The 20413-nt window shown below is 41.3% G+C and overlaps 1 protein-coding gene across 1 annotated transcript in view; it reads right to left on the bottom strand.

The window, feature by feature from the left end:
• The window catches only part of LOC133771086 (N-alpha-acetyltransferase 35, NatC auxiliary subunit-like), a 37792-nt gene that overhangs the window by 7294 nt on the left and 10085 nt on the right, over positions 1–20413 (bottom strand). The window contains exons 3-5 of the mRNA XM_062206807.1: positions 10969–11083; positions 9166–9240; positions 5286–5453 (exon numbers count right to left, since the gene is read on the bottom strand). Coding sequence (XP_062062791.1) covers positions 5286–5453; positions 9166–9240; positions 10969–11064 — 339 coding nt within the window. The 5' untranslated portion in view covers positions 11065–11083. The remainder of the gene's footprint in view (positions 1–5285; positions 5454–9165; positions 9241–10968; positions 11084–20413) is intronic.

Genomic DNA, 20413 nt, shown 5'->3' with positions numbered 1-20413 from the left:
GGCAGAGGCAAAGGCAGAGAGAGAGGGAGGTTTTCCATCCACTGGTTCACTCCCCAGATGACCTCAATGGCCAGAGCTGAGCCAATTCGAAACCAGGAGCTTCTTCTGGGTCTCCCACATCAGTGTAGGGGCCCAAGGACTTCAGCCATCTTCCATTGCCTTTCCAGGACACAGCAGAGAGCTGGATGGGAAGTGGAGCAGCTGGTACTTGAACCAGTGCCCATACCAGCACTGCAGGAGGCGAGGCAGCTTTACCCATTATGGCCCCCTAATATTTCTTTAAGGCAGAGTTTTAGAGGCGAAATAACTAGTTTAAATAGAATTAACAGGGACTGGAGCTCTGGCTTAGTAGGCCAAGCCTCTGCCTGCAGCACCAGCATCCCATATGGGTGCCAGTTCGTGTCCCAGCTGCTCCTCTTCTGATTCAGCTCCCTATCAACAGCCTGGGAAAGCAGTAGAAGATGGCCCAAGTGCTTGGGCCCCTGCATCCATGTGAGAGACCTGGAAGAAGCTTCTGGCTCCTGGCTTCAGACTGTTCCAGCCCTGGTCGTTGCAGCCATTTGGGAAGCAAATCTGTAAATGGAAGACCTCTCTCTCTCTGTCTCTCCCTCTGTCTATAACTCTGCCTCTCAAATAAATAAATAAAATTAAAAAAAAAAGGTATTAAGATGTTTAAGCCTCTTGATATACATATTGCTAAACTGGTAATGCACTTCCCATCAGTAAAAACTGAAGTGGCAATTCACCGCATTCTTGCCAACATTGACTGTTTTTTAAAAAATTAATAAAAAATGGGGTACTTATTAATTTATAATTTCTGAATTATATAGAGGCTAATATTTTTAATATTACAGTCATTTGTTAACTTTCATGAATAAGCTAGTTATTTTACATTCATTTATTCATTTGGGCCTTAATGCTTTCTTTAAATGAGCTCTCAATACATAAAAATTCATTATTTTGTTGTCTTTATTTTTCCTAAAATATTTCTATTACTTTTGTCCTTCTAGTTCTTTCCTTGAGGACTTCTTTCATTTGTTAGTAAGTACATGTAGGAAATACCCAGAAATTCAATTTTAATTTGTCATTAAAATTCCTAGTTCACTGAAAAAATAGTACAGGAGTAGTAATATGAAACAGGTATATGTTACCTCTGTTATTTAACCAATTCCTTCCCTTTTTAAAACAGTACAATGTTAGCAGGGTACACATGCTTCCATCTGACTCCCTTCATTTGGAGGATCTAATCTTCTACTGTATACATACATCTACAGCCATTAAAAAATTCTGCTATTCATCCAAAAGGCAGAGGGAAGAGAGAAGAGGGATATGAAAGAGACAGACAGACAAAGACTGAAACCTCTCTTCCACCAGTTCACTCCCTAAGTGCCCACAACAGTCAGGGCTGAGCCATACTGAACCTGGAAGCTGGAAACTCAATCCAGGTCTCACACATGGGTAGCAGGAACCCAGCTACTTGAGCCATCACCACTGCCTCCCAGGTTACACATCAGCAGGAAGCCAGAATCCTGAGCAGAACTGAGATTTGAGCGCAAGCACTCCAGGATGGGATACAGGTGTTACCAAGGAAGTATAATCCTTGATTATGTGAACACAGCACCTCTGAATGAGTCTCCTACTGACGGATAGTGAGGAAGATTTTAACGACTATAATGCCAGATTTCATGACTACAAATAGCACTACAGTTAAGGTCCTTACACATCGATCTTTGTGTACAAGCACACACATAATTGTAGGACAAAGTACTAGAAGTAACACTGTTGTCAAAACATGTGCATTTTAGTTAAAACTTTTAAAAAGCAATATGGTACTATAAGTTTATACTCCCACCAAGAAAGTACCATGCTTGCTTACAGACGAATGCTGAGTACTGTTTGATAAGTGTGGAATATAAATTCAGAAAGTCCTCGTTTTGCAGTAGTAAAAACCAGTCCAGGCAAGCACTACAGGTGGATGCTAAACTAAGGAAGGAGACTTTAATGAGCAGGTATCTATAATTTTTTTTAAAAAAAAAAACTTTGTTGAGAGGCAGAGAGAGAGAGAGAGAAACAGGGTATTTCTTATAATCTTAAAATGTTTCCCAACAGACTGGTGAAATATAAGGGAAAAATAGTAATCACAGAGGAATCAGATAATACCTTGATGGACTGATCAAAATAGTATCACTGGTGGGGGCAGGAGGACACTCTATGCACCGAGATGTGACCACTGGAGAAGAGCACGCAAGTCACTTAAGTCACAGTAGAGCAAGGGCTGCACATGCTTAATCTAATCAAGAGGAAAGAACATACAAGTCCCGAAGAATGAAGCACATTCTGTTTAAAAAAGGAGGGGAGGAGAGTAGAAGGCTGTGTTCTTAAAAATGCCGCCATCACTAAAGACAAAGGAAAGCTAAGAAACTAATGGCAGATTAAAAGATACTACAAAGATACAAACGTCCCAGGTGATTCCTTACTGGATCTTGTATTCTACGGGGGCAAGGCTAACAAAGATGGTGTCAGGTGACAGAAGTGGAAAATGAATATTGTGTTGACATTACAGATTCAGAGGTTTAAACTTGGACTGCGGTTGTGTAGACAGGGAACTCTTTTGCTTAGAAGATGCAAGCTGAGGAACTGGGGGAAGAAGCTCACAATGTGTAACTTACTCTCTAAAAGAAAACATACATACATATACACATAAACTTTTTTTTTTTAAACTTTTACTTAATGAATATAAATTTCCAAAGTACAGCTTATGGGTTACAATGGCTTCCCCCCTCCCATAACTTCCCTCCCACCCGCAACCCTCCCCTTTCCTGCTCCCTTTTCTCTTCCATTCACATAAAGATTCATTTTCAATTCTCTTTATATACAGAAGATCAGTTTAGTACATATTAGGTAAAGATTTCAAGAGTTTGCCCATATAGCAACATAAAGTGAAAAAACTACCATTGGAGTACTAATTATAGCATTAAATAGCAATGTACAGCACATTAAAGACAGAGATCCTACATAATAGTTTTTTTAAAAAATTAATTTTCTATGCCATTTCCAATTTAACACCAGGTTTTTTTTTTTTTTTCATTTCCAATTCTCTTTATATACAGAAGATCAATTCAGTATATAATTAGTGAAGACCTCATCAGTTTGTACCCACACAGAAACACAAAGTATAAAAATACTGTTTCAGTACTAGTTATAGCATCACTTCACATTAGACAACACATTAAGGACAGATCCCACATGGGGTGTAAGTACACAGTGACTCCTGTTGCTGACTTAACAATTTGACACTCCTGTTCATGGCGTCAGTAATCTCCCTAGGCTCTAGTCATGAGTTGCCATGGCTATGGAAGCCTTTAGAGTTCGCTGACTTTGATCTTATTCCGATAGGGTCATAGTCAAAGTGGAAGTTCTCTCCTCCCTTCGGAGAAAGGATATACACATAAACTTATAAGACAGCAAGCAAGTGAAAAATGGGACAGAAGTTAACAACAGCTCAATCTGTGTAAGGAACATACGACGTTCTTCATGATGTTAATGTAACTACTCTGTGAAAGTGAAATTATTTTCAAGCAAAAAGTCTACAAAAATTAAAAGCAGGGAAACAGCAACTGTTCACAAACACACACACACATGCCGAGTGCTTTTTCCACATCATCAGCCTGATATATCCTAAAAGATTTTTTTTTTTTTTTTTGGACAGGCAGAGTGGACAGTAGAGGGAGACAGAGAGAAAGGTCTTCCTTTTTGCCGTTGGTTCACCCTCCAATGGCTGCCGCGGTAGGTGTGCTGCAGCCAGCGCACCACGCTGTTCCGATGGCAGGAGCCAGGTGCTTCTCCTGGTCTCCCATGGGGTGCAGGGCCCAAGAACTTGGGCCATCCTCCACGGCACTCCCTGGCCACAGCAGAGAGCGGGCCTGGAAGAGGGGCAACCGGGACAGGATCGGTGCCCCGACCGGGAATAGAACCCGGTGTGCCAGCGCCGCAAGGCGGAGGATTAGCCTACTGAGCCACGGCGCTGGCCTTTAGTAACCTTTTTATATTTACAATACTTTTTATGAAATTTATTTTGATGTGAAATGATGACAAAGTAACTTTAAAGGATACTAATCAAAATTTTCCAGCACTATTTTTGAAATGAATTCTTTCTCCACCCCACTGATTTTGATGACCTCTTATGTATAGATTGAGATAAGTACTTTTTTTTTTTTTTGACAGGCAGAGTGGACAGCAAGAGAGAGAGAGAGAGAGACAGAGAGAAAGGTCTTCCTTTTTCTGTTGGCTAAACCCCCAATGGCCGCTGCGGCCAACACACTGCTCTGATCCGAAGCCAGGAGCCAGGTGCTTCTCCTGGTCTCCCATGTGGGTGCAGGGCCCAAGCACTTGGGCCATCCTCCACTGCACTCCTGGGCCACAGCAGAGAGCTGGCCTGGAAGAGGAGCAACCGGGACAGAATCCGGCGCTCTGACTGGGACTAGAACCCGGGATGCCGGCGCCACAGACGGAGGATTAGCCTATTGAGCTGCGGTGCCGGCTGAGATAAGTATTTAAAATAATCTGTCATTTCTCTTCTCACTCAAGCTACTCTTTTTAAAAGCCTACCCAAGGGGCAGATGCCGTGGCTCACTTGGTTAATACTCCGCCTTGGCGCCAGCATCACATATGGGTGCCTGGTTCTAGTTCCGGTTGCTCCTTTCCAGTCCAGCTCTCTGCTGTGGCCCGGGAAGGCAATCAGTGGTGGATGGCCCAGGTGCTTGGGCCCCTGCACCCACATTGAGGACCAGGAGGAAGCACCTGGCACCTGGCTGCAGATCGGCGTAGCTCTGGATGTATCAGCCATTTTGGGGTGAACCAATGGAAGGAAGATCTTTCTCTCTTTCTCTGTCAAAAAAAAAAAAAAAAAAAAAAAAAGCCTACCCAAATGGATAAGACTTTCCATAATAACAGGCATCAATACAAATATTTAGGTAAATAACCAAGTGAATATTTAAAAACTAGAAGGTGATTTCATAAACATCTTATTAAGCTTTGCGGACAATCACATTGGATATGTATTATTCTCACAAACATGAATTCAGAGAAGTTTTGCGTGGTGAACACTGATGACAGTTGGCGCCTAATCTATTTATCCTGGATCAGCAAGAGCATTAAAAAGAAACTGAACAATTTCAACAACAACCACATTTTTCTCCTATAAATATAGATAAGATCTCTTAAATACCCCAAAGTGAATAAGGAGTTCAATGAGCTTCAAGAATTGTTATATTACAAAATCTTACCTCTGCAAAAGCAGCAGCTTTATTTACTTTTTCCCTTGCACTATCACAGATTTTCAAGATTCCCAGGGCAAAAGCTTTCATGGCAGGATCTTCTGTAAAGTCTGGATTATGAATGTAAAGGCATGTAAATACTGTCTGTGCCAAGGAATGGCCTTCTAACCAGGTTATCTATGAAGACAGAAAACAGGGCACATACTGACAGTGATGCACAAGGGTCTGGAAAGTCCACACTGCCCCAACAGCCAAAGGACTGAGTGCCACAGACCAATACATGTAATGTTACATACAAGACTTGAAAGATGATTAAAGGGAAAGTCAGAGAAGACAGCAAGAGTTAGAATTCACTTTCAGTGTTTAAGGCTTTTCAAGAATTATGTACTTTAAATGATGATCTGTTAAAAGGCATTCTCATATATAATTCAGTTGGCAATATGTGCGGACAATAATAAAATTAGCGTGCTTCTTTATGTGGCATCCAAAAGCAATCAATTCTATAATGGTCAATAAAAATCCATAAATCAGAAATTCATAAGTTTAGAACTAAATAGGGGGGCCTGTGCTGTTGCGTAGCGGGTAAAGCCGCCACCTGCAGTGCTGGCAACCCATACAGGTGCAGGTTTGAGTATTGGCTACTCCACTTCCAATCCAGCTCTCTGCTGTGGCCAAGCCTTTGGGCCCCTTCATCCACGTGGAGACCAAGAAGAAGCTCTTGGCTTCAGTTCGGCGCAGCTCTGGCTGTTGTGGCCACTTGGGGAATGAACCAGTGGATGGAAGACATCTCTCTCTCTCTCTCTACCTCTCCCTCTCCAACTCTGACTTTCAAATAAATAAAAGATCTTAAAAAAAAAAAAAAAAGAACTAAATAGGTCCTTAGTCACTCAATTATTCTTTTTTTTTTATTCTCATCATCATTAACCCAACCAGCAGCAAAAGCACTTATATTTTTCAAGAAATTACACTTGGGTTTTCCTTTCCCTTCAACCAGGGGGCTTCTTCTTTAAAAAAAAAAAAAAAAAAAAAAATCCACCAGAAAGGCCAAGTCAGTCTAGAAAGAAGAAGAGAAGGAGAAAGAGGGAGGGAAGGACAGAATCTTCCATCCGCTGGTTCACTCCCCAAATGGCCACATGGCTGGGGTGGGCCAGGCCAAAGCCAGGAGCTTCTTCCGGGTCTCTCGTGTGGGTGCAGGGGCCCAAGCCCTTGGGTCATCTTCCGTTGCTTTCCCAGGCACATTAGCAGGAAGTTGGATCAGAAGTAAAGCAGCCGGGACTTGAACCAGCGCCATATGGGATGCCGGCATGGCAGGCAGAGGCTTACCCTATTATACCACAATGCTGGCCTCTAGAGGGCTTTTCCTTAAAACAAATATAAACAACATTTCCCCTGAGTGGCTAACACATGCGTGGCATCATGTGGTAAAGGCTGGGAATATCAACAATAGCCATAACTGAGTGGCTACTTTGTTCTTAGTATTATGATATATATTTCATACATCTGATTTTTTCCTCACATGGCATTTTTCTTTTACATGCAAACAGTTTAAATAACATGTCCAAGTTTATACAGTTATACTTTACACTAAAGTCCAAGAATTCTGCAACTGAGCAAGACACATGCCACCGTATAATGAAAGGAGAAATAAACATAAAAATAATTAAGGCATATGTATAACTAGTGTTCAGAAAACAGACCCGCAGACTACAAACAACTGCCCTAACGCCTAAACTCTGAGATGCAGTCCTCAAAGTCTCACAGAATGCTCCTCAACATTAGCAAACACCCTCTTTATCACCCCTCCTCTCCTTCTCTCGGCCCACAGCCCTCACTAGGCCTGCAGTGCCCCGACTCTCAGGCAGCTCTATGTGACTCCCCAACCCGAACACTCAGCTCCACGCCTTGACACACACCACAAAACCATGATCCCTCCTGCCACCATTCTTCACTTCCTGTCAACAGCCTTTCCTACTCTCCCTGACATAATTAACCCCACACCTCTGTCCCCAGTTATTTACCTACAGTCACAGCTGTTTTACATGTCTGTTCCCAGCAATGCTTCATCTCCCTTCCCAATCTCACTAAAACTGTCACTCTCTAAAATGTAACTAAGATGTGAGACAGCTTTAGAAGACAAAGAGGCAGGATTAGGAATCTGGCATTTTCTCTCTGCCAAGAAATGTAACCTTAGGCAGATAATGTAATACATATACCAAAGAGTTGATACAAGACCTAATAAAATTACAGACATGAAACACTCATTAAAAGCACTTCATGAACACAGGCAATCAGTGAGTATTTCCTGAATGAACAAATGAACAAATATTACATACTTCTAAAAACAGTACTTTAATTTCTTATTAAAAAGAAAGAGGTTGAGACTAGCATTGGGATGTATCAGGTTAACCCACTGCTTGCAATACCAACATGGTACAGCACATCAGAGTGCCGGTTCAAATCTCAGCCACCCTGCTTCCAATCCAGTTTCCTGTTAATATGCCTGGGAGGGCAGTGGAGGATGGCTCCTGTACTTGGGCCCTGCCACTCATGAGGGAGACATGGAGTTGGCAGCCATATGGGAAGTGAACTGGCAGACAGATGATCTCAATATTGGTCTTCCCCAACCCTACTCATCCTTTCAAATAAATAAATTTTTTAAAAAGAGGGGAGGGTAGTCAGAAAACAGTGGGCAACAAACTCGTCCCAAGGAGAAATGTTTCCCCAGTAAATACCACCATCTAGGGAAGACATATATCCAGCATGTATAGATCACTATAAAATTTTCTTCATAGAAGACAGCCAGTTTACAACAATTTATCCTAGATTAGGATAAAGATCTCCAAAATCAATGCAACATTCCTTCTGTTTCAAAACCATGGTAACTTATGGAGCCTTCCAATTACAGGTTTATTTCGCTAGGTAACTTAAGAAAAGGGATACTGGGGCTGGCACTGTGGTGTAGCAAGCTAAGCCTCCACCTGCAGTACCGGCATCCCATACGGGCACAGTTCGAGTCCTGGCTGCTCCACCTCCTATCCAACTCTCTGCTATGGCCTGGGAAAGCAGTAGTAGATGGCCTAAGTGCTTGGGCCCCTGTATCCACGTAGGAGATCTGGAGGAAGTTCCTGGCTTTGGATCAGCTCAGCTCCAGCTGTTACAGCCATTTGGGGAGTGACCCAATGGATGCAAGACCTCTCTCTCTCTCTCCCTCTCTGTACCTTTGTCTCTCAAATAAATATATGTCTTTATTATTTTTAAAGATTTAGTGATTTTACTTGAAAGTCAGAGTTACACAGAGAGGAGAGGCAGAGAAAGAGAGGCAGAGAGAGAGAAAGAGAGAGAGGTCTTCCATCCGATGGTTCACTCCCCAGTTGGCTGCAACAGGTGGAGCTGCACTGATTCGAAGCTAGGAGCTTTCTCTGGGTCTCCCACACAGGTGCAGGGGCACAAGCACTTGGGTCATCTTCTATTGCTTTCCCAGGCCACAGCAGAGAGCTGGATCAGAAGTGGAGCAGCGAGGACTAAAACCGGTGCCCATAGGGGATGACGGCGCTTCAGGCCAGGGTGTTAACCTGCTGTGCCACAGCACCGGCCCCAATATGTGTGTCTTTAAAGGGGGGGGGGGGGGAGGGAACTTACTGTAATAGCTACAATAATACCTTTGTTGAAAAGAAATATCCCTTCACCCAGAAATGAGAACATCACATCATCCAGTTGAGAAGATGAAGTTTGTTTACTAGACTTAGCAAACTTTGGTCTGCGAAATTGAACATCTTATGAAGCCTTGCATTACATGTATTTCTTGCTCAACACTGATGTAGATATTCTTAAACTCAAAGATTCACAAAAGTCATAGTTTTTTAGTTAATCAATGTCATTTAATTCTTACCAAGCAGCAAAAACAGGTATCCATTATCCCTATCAATTCAGGCAAGGTAAGATCTTTGATTTTAATTGTGCCATCCTAAAAAAGAGAAATAACATATATAAGCAGATACTTCTAGAAATTTGTGATTAGTAGGTATAGGGTTTTAACAAAAGTTAAATATTTAAAAGTAAACATTAAGAAAACATTACCTGATGATCTGGGTAAAACCAAGATACCAAATGAATTCTGTTCTTTAAAACAAAATATGCTTTATTTTTAATTGGAAAATAAGAACAGTAGAAATAGTCCTGGTTGTTGTGGACACTTGGGGAATGAACCAGTGGGTGGAAGAGAGCTCTCTCTGCCTTTCAAATAAGTTTTAAATTAAAAAGTTTCCTTAACTTCATTACTACAATATTTAATTATATTTAAATATTTACAATATTAATTTCCTTAGCAAATTTCTATATTAATATGGGAAAAATTACCCTATAGTAACTGCTAATGAATTTCTAAATCAATTCTCATTGACTGAATTTTACATTCACCACCCACGACTTGACATGTTAACACATAAGGGGGCTGGCATTGTGGCACAAAGTGGGTTAAGCGGTGGTTTGAAGCCCAGTTGCTTCACTTCCAATCCAGTTTCCTGCTAATGAGCCTGGGAGAATAGTGGAAGATGGCCCAAGGACTTCAGCCCTGCCACTCATGTGGGAACCACTCATGGAGTTCCTTGCTCCTGGCTTCAGCCTGGTCCAGCCCTGGCATTGAAGCCATTTGGAGAGTGAACTAGAAGAAGGAAGATCAATTTCTTACTCTATTCTGTTTCCCACTCTCTTGCATGCACACATACATTCTGTCACTCTGCCTTTCAAATAAATAAATCTTTAAAAAATATATACATATAAAATGTAACTGCCAATTATTCTTATATTTGAATACATACATTTTCATTTTCTTTTTAAAGATTTGTTTTTTGTTTTTGTTTTTGTTTTGACAGGCAGAGTGGACAGTGAGAGAGAGAGACAGAGAGAAAGGTCTTCCTTTTTGCTGTTGGTTCACCCCCCAAATGGCTGCTACGGCTGGTGTGCTGCGCTGATCCAAAGCCAGGAGCCAGGAGCCAGGCGCTTCCTCCTGGTCTCACATGTGGGTGCAGGGCCCAAGGACTTGGGCCATCCTCCACTGCCCTCCCGCGCCACAGCAGAGAGCTGGACTGGAAGAGGGGCAACCGGGACAGAACCGGTGCCCCAACCGGGACTAGAATCCGGAGAACCGGCGCCGCAGGTGGAGGATTAGCATAGTGAGCCATGGCGCCGGCCTAAAGATTTATTTATTTGAAAGGTAATAGAGTACAACAGAGAGACAGAGATCTATCTACTGGTTCACTCCCTAGATGGCTACAAGGGCCAGGACTGGGCCAGGCTGAAGCCAGGAGCTTCTTTCCAAGTCTCTCATGTGGGTAGCAGGGGCCCATCTTGGGCCACCTTTTGCTGCTTTCCCCAGGCCATTAGCAGAGAGCTGGATGGGAAGTAGAGCAGCCAGGACAGGAACTGGTGCCTATAATGAATGCCTGTGTCACAGGCAGTGGCTTCACTGGCTACGCCACAATGCTTGGCCACTCAAATGCTTTCAAAAATTAAGTAAACAAAAATTGACCAAGGCTTTGGTGAAGACCTCAAACACTTAACTTCCAGATTTTAAGAGATAGGTGACTAATGATTTTAGCTAATTCTTGTTTATATATTTCAGATGCTTTTAAGAATACAATTCAAGCTAAATCTTTAAAATTAAGCATGACATTTTAACATATGAAATGACTACCTTGATAACTGGTTCAAAATTGAGAACTTTTCGATTGACTTGGTTTCCAATCATGCCAGCATCCATCTTGGGATCCATCATTTCAATAGCAGACATGGCTTCAAAAAGACCAAATCTGCAAATCAAAAATTAAACTCACAAGTTGTTGTTTCCAACTGATACATAAAAATGGTAACACATTTATGGGGTGAACTTATCAAACATTTAGTGTTTCTTTACGATAAGAAAACATGCAAAAGCCCTTCTTCCAATTCTTTTTTTTTTTTTAGGAAAATATACAGTACACTGTCATTACCTATAATCACACTACTGAGCAATACAACAAGAAGGGGCTGACACTGTGGCATAGTGGGTAAGCCAGCATATCACATGGGCACCGGTTCAAATCCCAGCTGCTCCTCTTCTGATCCTGCTCTCTGCTATGGCCTAGGAAAGCAGTAGAAGATGGTCCAAGTCCTTGGGCCCCTGCACTAATGTGGGAAGAACCAGAAGCTCCTGGTTTCGGATCGGCTATGGCCATTGCAACCAACTGGGGAGTGAATCAGCAGATGCAAGACCTCTCTCTCTCTGCCTCTTCTTCCTCTATGTAACTGACTTTCAAATAAATAAATAAATCTTTGAAAAAAGAATACAACACAGGAACTTCTTAGTTCCATCTAACTGCAGTTAAATGGCACCCATTAATATACAGATGATACCCATTAATCAATCTCGCCCCATTCCCTTCCCACAAACTGTTTACAAACCAGTAAGCTTACCCAGATTTCTCCAATGGTACAAGTCATTACAGTACTCTCCATTACTACAGAAAGCTATGCATTTAGTCTCCAACTTTTTAGCACAATTTTAATTGTCCTTTAACATAACAATTCTCCCACACATTTGCATCGTTCAGGTTTAGAAAACAATTAAAAAGATGCTATGTGCTTCCTCTACAAATGTTATATACTAGAAACTTTTGGGCACACAATTAATCAAATAAGTTATAACTGATTTCACTATGCCTATCTTAAACATTTTTCTTTAAAATTCAGAAAGTCATATTTGGAGTAATCTTATTAAATATTAAATAAAACTTTTGCTTTTTTTTTTAGGATTTAGTTACTTTAAAGTCAGAGTTACAGAGACAGGAAAAGACAGAGATCTTCCATCAGCTGGTTCCCTCCCCACAAACCATCAGGTCTGGTCCAGGCTGGGAGCCAGGTGCTTCTTCCAGATCTCCCACATGGGAGGCAGGGCCCCAAATGTTTCAGCCATTTTCCGCTCTTTCCCAGGCCATGAGCACAGGTCTGGACTGGAAGTGGAGCAGCCGAGACATGAACTGCCACCCATATGGGATGCCAGCATCACAGGCAGCAGCTTTACCCACTAGCCGTGTAAGCCCCTTCTTTTCCCATTTTATTCATATATCAGAGTACAAAAATCAGACACATCACTGTCCACAGCGCCACAGGTTTGAGCATTACATAATGGAAAAACAGTTGAGAAATCCCGACTGTTATGCGTGGCTAATCTGTCATAAAAACAGACAGCTGTGATGTCCTCGGGATTGATTAGGAAGAGTATTCAAAGCTGAGCTCTACTGCAAGAAATGAGACAGCAGGAAGAGGGCGGATGCCACTTGGGACACCCATGTCCTATACCGGATTGTTGGGGCTTGAGCCCCAGCTCTGCTTCTGATCCCAGCTTCCTGTGAAAGCAGACCCTGGTGGGCAGCACATAATAACTCAAGTACTTGAGTCTCTGTCACCAACAAAGAAGATCCAGACCGAGTTCCTAGCTCCTGACTTCGGCCTGGTCCAACCCTGGCTGTTCCAGGTATTTGGAGAGTCAATCAGCAAACAGAAGATCTCTGTCCTACCTACGTTTAAAATAAATAATTAAAAAAAGAAAGAAAAGAGCAAATTAAACCTCTAAGAAAGTGTGACTAACCATAAAACTACTGACTTCATATTTTGTTTAGCCATTAGATTACAAGGAAAACAAACACAGGTACCTTATTTTTTTTTTAAAGATTTATTTATTTATTTATTTGAAAGTCAGAGTTACACAGAGAGAGAAGGAGAGACAGAGAGAGGTCTTCCATCCACTTGTTTACTCCCCAATTGGCTGCAAAGGCTGGAGCTGTGCTGATCCAGAGCCAGGAGCTTCTTCCAGGTCTCCCACGTGGGTACAGGGGTTCAAGGACTTGGGCCATTTTCTACTGCGTTCCCAGGCCATAGCAGAGACCTGGATTGGAAGTGGAGCAGCCGGACTCAATCCAGCGCCTATATGGGATGCTGACACTGCAGATGGCGGCTTTACCCACTACGCCACAGTGCCAGCCCCAGCAGCTACCTAAGACACTAAATCATTTCTCTCAGATAAATAGCAGCAATGAGACTTCAAAAAAGTTTATAGCAGACAGACTCCATTTCCCTGCAATCTCTCTAATCTTCTAATGCTTCAACTCAAGATACTTGGATAATATTACTTAATGATAATTTTCTATAAATCTGATATACTGCTGATCAAATCCCAACTGGTATTACTTTAAAGAGCCAGCCAAGCCAAGAGAAGAAACAGAAGAATGGAAGAGAATCTTGACAAAAAATAAAAAATGACCCATCGGATAGCTATCAAATATCAAAAGATACAATAAAGCTAAATTAAAAGCATTCTAGAAGGGCTGACACTGTGGTGTACTGGATTAAACCACCATCTGCAATGCCAGTCTCCCACATGGGCACTGGCTCAAGTCCCAGCTACTCCACTTCAGATCTAGCTCCTTGCAAATGTGCCTGGAAAAGCAGCAGATGATGGCCTCTGTTACCCTGTGGAAGACCTGGATAAAGTTCCAGGCTCCTGGCTTCAGCTTGGCACAGCCTTGGCTGTTGCAGCCATCTGGGGAGCGAACCAGCAGATGGACGATCTCTGTCTCTCCAACTCTTTCAAAGAAATAAAGCTTTGAAATTTTTCTTCAAAAAAGGCATTACAGAATACACAGACCAATGGAAAATAATATACAGTCTACATCCATTTCTGTGGGAATCATGTATGATAAAAGTGGAATTTCAGCTAAGTGGAAACCAATCATTTGGAAAAAATTAATCTTTGATTCATATATTCAAAAAACTAAACCCAAGGCAGATTTAAGTAAGACAAACAAAAAAGTTACTCTTTAATAATAACTTACAAAACTGTAAAGGAAAAAGCTGATAACTGTGGAAATATTTTGAAAATTCATAAATAGTAATCTACAGTCTATCAAAAAGTTACTATCCAGAATATATAACCAACTTACACAAATAAATATGAAAACGTAAAAAGAAAATAAGAAAAAAACAAGCTAAGAAAAATAAGCTAACAAACAAATGGACAACTCACAGAAAATAAAACTTTTAATAAAAAAGTGAAAAGCTACCCAAATTCAGATATCATTAGGCCTTCTTTTACCCACGAGATAGGGAAATTTTAAGTATACACCTAGTATACTTTTTTTTTTTTTACTTTTTAAAGATTTATTTCAAAGGCAGAGTTACAGAGAGGCAGAGGCAGAGAGAGAGAACAAGGTCTTTCATCCACTGGTTCATTTTCCAGATGGCTGCAATGGCCAGAGCTGTGCCAATCCAAAGCCAGGAACTTCTTCTGGGACTCTCAAGTGGATGCAGAGGCCCAAGCACTTGGGCCATCTTCTGTTTTCCTAGGCCATAGGAGAAAGCTGGATCGGAAGTGGAGCAGCCGGGACTCAAACCAGCACCCATATGGGATGCCGACTCTGCAGGCAGCAGCTTTAGCCACTATGCCACAGTGCCAGTCCCCTAGTATACTTTTGTATCATAATCACTGGTAGAAGAACAAACTGACACCAATTATTCTGAAAGAACTTTAGCCGAATCCATTAAAATACTTTGTACCAGTCATTTGATTTGTAGGTTTCTATGCCAGAAAATCTTTTGAACACATAACAGACACTTGTATAAATTATAAGTGTCTTCAGCTTCCCTATTTATTAAAAAATGTTGCAATCAAGATGTCCATCAATAGTAACAACACAGAATAAAGTATGCTACAGCCATAAAATACAACAGCTAAAATGAACTATTAGGGGTAGGCATTGGCTGTTATAACAGGTAAGACCTGCGTTAAGACGCCCACATCCCATAACGAAGCTGGCTAAAGCTCCAGACTCCAGCTTCTTGCTAATACAGACCCTGGGAGGCAGTGGTGATGGCTCAAGTAGGTGGGTTCCTGCCACCCACAAAGGAAACCTGGATTAATTTCCTGGCTCCAAGTCTGGCCCATCTCTGGCTAATGTGGACATTTGGGGAATAAACCAGCAGATAGGAGCTCTCTGTCTCCCTATCTCTGCCTCTCAAAAATATAATTTTTAAAATAAAGAAAATGAATCATTACATACTAAGGCAGAAAGATCTCTAAGATATAGTAAATGGGGCCAGCATCGTGATGTAGCCGATAAAGCTGCTGCCTAATGTTGGCATCCCATCTGGGCAGCGATTCTCATCACAGCTGCTCCGCTTCCGATCCAGCTCCCTGCTAATGGGCCTGGGAAAAGCCACAGAACATGGCCCAAGTGCTTGGGTTCCTGCCACCCACATGGGAGACCTGGAAGAAGCTCCTTGCTCCTGGCTTTGGCCTTGCCCAGCCCTGCCATTGTAGTCACCTCAGGAGTGAACCAGAGGATGAAAGATCCCTCTCTCTATAACTTTCAAATAAATAAATCTCCAAAAAAAAAAAAAAAGATACTATAAATAGGAAATGAATGCACAGAATAAGATTGTACACCCCTATTTATAATTAATTTTCATAGATGTTATTCATATGTATAATTTTAGTTTTTAAGAGGCCTAGAAGTACATGCCAACAATCCATTATTCTAAATAGTTGTCATCTCTGGGCAAGGAGCAGAGATTTTGTGAAGGATGGTGTGATGAAAAGTTTTTTCTTCCTCTCTGATACCTAAATTTGTAAAAAAGAAGGTTTAATTGCTCAATTAAAATTCTAGATATGCCTAATCAGTAAAACTGCCAGATACTACATAAGCATTAAGTCAGCTATTAGCACCTAGTGCAGAACAGTCACTGTTCTAGGAACTTAGGATCTACAAGTCAGCAAAACAAATTTACCCAATGGAGTTTACATGCCAGTGGGGGAGAGGGCACAGACAATAAACAACATAAATAACTAAATTATGTAGTACATTAGAAGACTGTACATGCTTTGGAAATAAAACGGGCTAAAGGAAGTATGACTTGGAAAAATACAACTTTAATATACGATCACGGTGGGCTGCTGATAATCCTGTTCCCTAAGCTCAGAGCCAAAAATCTTAGGGGTCAGGTCCCTTTAGCAGCCCTCTCTCAAGCCTGGTTCCATCATAAGCAGCTACATTTTGCTCTTGCATTAGCTTGCAGTTTGGTTTCACCATGTCTTTCCTGTAACTGCATCAGCAAAATGATGACCATTTTTCCAAGTGGATCAGCAGCACTGACCTCACCCAAGAACTTGCTGGAAACTGGAATTCTGTGGTCCTACACCAGACTCATCCAATACAGAGTGCAGTTAAAAGGCCCAGCAGGGCCAGTGCCGTGGCTCACTTGGTTAATCCTCCACCTGCGGCACCAGCATACCAGACTACTTATGGGAACATAAACACAACTGATACCTTGTCTTTAAAAAAAATTCCACATTCAGGATATCTACCATCCAGGAAAGGTCCACAGGTCAGTTTCTACAGCTATAGTAACTTCATATCACAACTAGGGTCAGCTACTCTACAAGAGTCACTGAGATTAGTTTTATGATTACAGCTTTGAAATATAAACTCACTCAGACTTAAAAGAATACTACTCCACAGGAGAAAAAATACTGAAATATTACACTACACTATTTCAAAATGAATACTTATAGCTTTTCATGAAGCAGTTCTCCCAACTTTAATTCTAAAAGAAAACAAAGAGAAAAATCTCTTGAATAATACCATATTTATATTTAACTTTTAATTCTAAGAAAAATAAAACATTACCACCTCAAAAAATGTGCCTGCATTACTTAAAACTCACTAAGAAATGGTTTTTCTATTCATATTAATATAATGTTTTCACATGATATCTAAATACTATAAATGAAGTTGTGTGGAAAAAAAAAAAGAAACAGAACTCTTGCGAATTAGCAGGTTGACCTATCATGGGCCATCAGAATTACCAACTCCATTTTTTAAATCACTACCATATTGCCCCAATTAAACATCTCCAAAGCATCGAATGCTAGGTCTCAAGTTACTTTAAAACCACTTAGTATCACACCTCATCTCTTTTTGTTCAGGAACAGTGTCAAAAGCATTTTTAAAATTTTATTTTGTTTAAATAATGCAAGTAACACTCAAGTAAACAGCTAATCCCTATAAAACCAGCAGTCCTCAACCCTGGTGGAGTATCAGAATCAAGTGGGGAACTTTCTAAACTCCAACATCTGAGGAACACCATCAAATTAAATCAGGGGCTAGGACCTATGTGATGATTTTAAAGTGCTCCAGGTGATCTCAATGTACAGGTAAGACAGGAACTATTGGTCCCAGGCATCAAAAGAAATAAGACACTTGTATCAAAATATGACAATAAAACATAATAGAAATTACACAAATAACCCAACAATTCTCAAAGAGTGTCCAGCAACCCAGGAGTTTGTGATACAAAAAAATTACTTCTGTAATAACAGTAAAACGGTCTTTTTTTCAGTGTACTGATAGTTACAGTGATGATGCAAAAACGATGTTGGGAAGAGAGAACAGGGGGCCGGGGCTGTGGCACAATGGGTTAACGCCTTGACCTGAGGTGCCGGCATCCCACATGGGTGCCGGTTCGAGTCCTGGCTGCTCCTCTTCCCATCTAGCTCTCTGGTATGGCCTGGGAAAACAGAAGATGGCCCAGGTCTTTGGGCCCCTGTGCCCATGTGGGAGACCTGGAGGAGGCTCCTGGCTCTGGCTCCGGATTGGCACAGCTTCAGCTATTGTGGCCATCTGGGGAGTGAACCAGCAAACCAAAGACCTCTCTCTGTGTCTCTACCTCTAACTCTTTCAAATAAATAAAATAAATCTTAAAAAAAAAAAAAAAAAAAAAGGAGGGAACAAACAGCAAAGGGAGGGCAAAACTGCTGTAGCTTCAGCACAAATCAAGTCAGTGGCCCCACACTACATTAATAGTGTATTTTTTCACTTCCATGGACTAACAGTTAAAAAACAGGATAAAGAATGCTGTTCAATCTCACTTAAGAATGTTCTTGATAATGTTTCTCATTAGAGAAATGCAAATCAAAACCACAATATCCATTTACACACAGTAGGATGGCTACACAAAAAAAAAAAAATCACAAAATGAGAAGCATTACAAGGATAAGAACTGGAATTCTTGTATACTCTTGGTGGAAGTGTCAAATGGTAGAGTCTTTGTGGAAAACAGTATCCCCCCACTCTGCCAAAATTAAAAATATTCATACAAGTACTATAATCCGCAATTCCTCTTATTATTTACTCAGAACTGTAAAACAAGGCGTTGAGATGTTTGTACACTGATCTTTATAGCAGTGTTATTCACTAAGTGCTGATCAAAAGATGAAGGAAATGCAAAATATGATATAATCAGTCTTAAAAAGGATGGAAATCAGGGCCAACACCGTGGCACAGCAGGTAAAGCTGCCCCCTGTGATGCTGGCATCACACATATGGGCACTGCTTGAGTCCCTGCTGCTCAACTTCCAATCCAGCTGTCTGCTGGTGACCTGGGAAAGCAGTGGAAGATGGCCTAAGTCCTTGGGCCCCTGCACCCACATAGAGACCCAGAACAATCTCCTGGCTTCAGATCGGCCCAGCTCTGCCCGCTGTGGCCATCTGGGGAGTGGACCAGCGATGGAAGACCTCTTTGTCTCTGCCCCTCTCATTGTGACTCTGCCTTTCAAATAAATAAATCTTAAAAAAAAAAGGATGGAAATTCTGACACATGCAACATGGATGAACCTTGTAAAAAGAGCTGGTCATGAAGACATATATTGTGTGCTTAGTCAAAATCAGAGACAGATTGCAGCAGCGAGTTGCCAAGGGATGAAAGGGAGAAAGGAGTAGTCACTGTTGAAAGTGTACAGAATTTCAGCTTTATAAGATGAAGAGTTATGGAGACAAGGTGCTGCATAACATTATGAATTCATTAAACACGGCTTAACTGTAAACTGAAAACTGGTTAAGACGGCAAAAGTTTGAGAAAACACACCTATGTAGGGAAGCAAAAATTCAAGAACTATTCTATTATTATCCTTCAAGAGAAAATACTGCAAACCTGAAACAAAAATAGCGTACTTAAAAAAAAATAAAGAAAAAGCACTTAGGAATTAAAAACATAACAAACAAAAAACTCAGTAGAAAGCTTGGAAGATGAAGGTGAGGAAAAAGACAGAGATGAAAAATGAGGAAGAAACAGAAAAGAGAGGACCAGCATAGGAGATTCAATAACCAAATAACAGACATTTCAAAAGGCAAGTGGAGAAAAAAAGGGACGCTTCCCAGAACCAAAGGATCAAAGTGAAAAAGCCCAGAACCACCACCAAGGAGAACCGCTGGAAAAGTACTGTACATGGAAGACAAACAGAAGATCCTAAATGGTTAGGTATGAAAGCCCAAGAATCAAAATGTCATCAAACTTCTTAACAGCAACACTAAACCACAACACCTTCAGATGAAGTAAGGATCAACTGGGAGGGCTGAACAAAGAACATTTTTTGGAGGCTCTGACTGTGTGAAAATGTATCTGCCATGCACTTTACTCAGGGAAATAATAAAGATGTCCAACATAACAAAGTGGAAAAGTAAGGCAGCAGAAGTTGTGCCATAGGCACAAAAATAAAAGGAATTGAGGAGAAATTTCTTCAAAATTAAACTGCCTGATATGTCTGACTGATGTGGCTCAATGTCTTAGGAGATTGAGACAACTGGTAAAATCTGAGGAAGAATTATCAAGTACAGAGATTTTGGGTAAACAAATTTGCTGAGTAAAATAGAAGTGCACAAGAAGAAAAAATACAGTTTTAACTTCTTGAGTGATCTCTGCATATTATTTGCACATCCATAGGGTAGCTGTAACTTTATGGAGGAATTCCATAAGTAATGAGTAAATTAGGGGCAAAGAAGAATCAAGAAGTATTACCAGAAGCATGCTATCAAGAATCACTAAGAGGGGCCACAGCAGGTTAACCCACTGCTTGCAGCACCGGCATCCCATATGGGCGCTGGTTCGAGTCCCCAGATGTTGCAGTTGATTTCTCCACAATGTTGCAGTGGGTTCGTTTCTGAGAGGAGCAGCGTGGTGGGGGCAAGAGGCACGGAGTCAACACACAGACTCCGGGAGTCGGGTGAAAGCAGGCTTGAGGCGAGCAGCCCGCAGACTTGTTTATTACAGTT

The sequence above is a fragment of the Lepus europaeus genome, chromosome 12 (genome assembly GCF_033115175.1).
Source record: "Lepus europaeus isolate LE1 chromosome 12, mLepTim1.pri, whole genome shotgun sequence".
NCBI lineage: Eukaryota > Metazoa > Chordata > Mammalia > Lagomorpha > Leporidae > Lepus > Lepus europaeus.
Note: the sequence above shows the minus strand (reverse complement) of the source record. Positions and strands in the feature narration are given on the sequence as shown.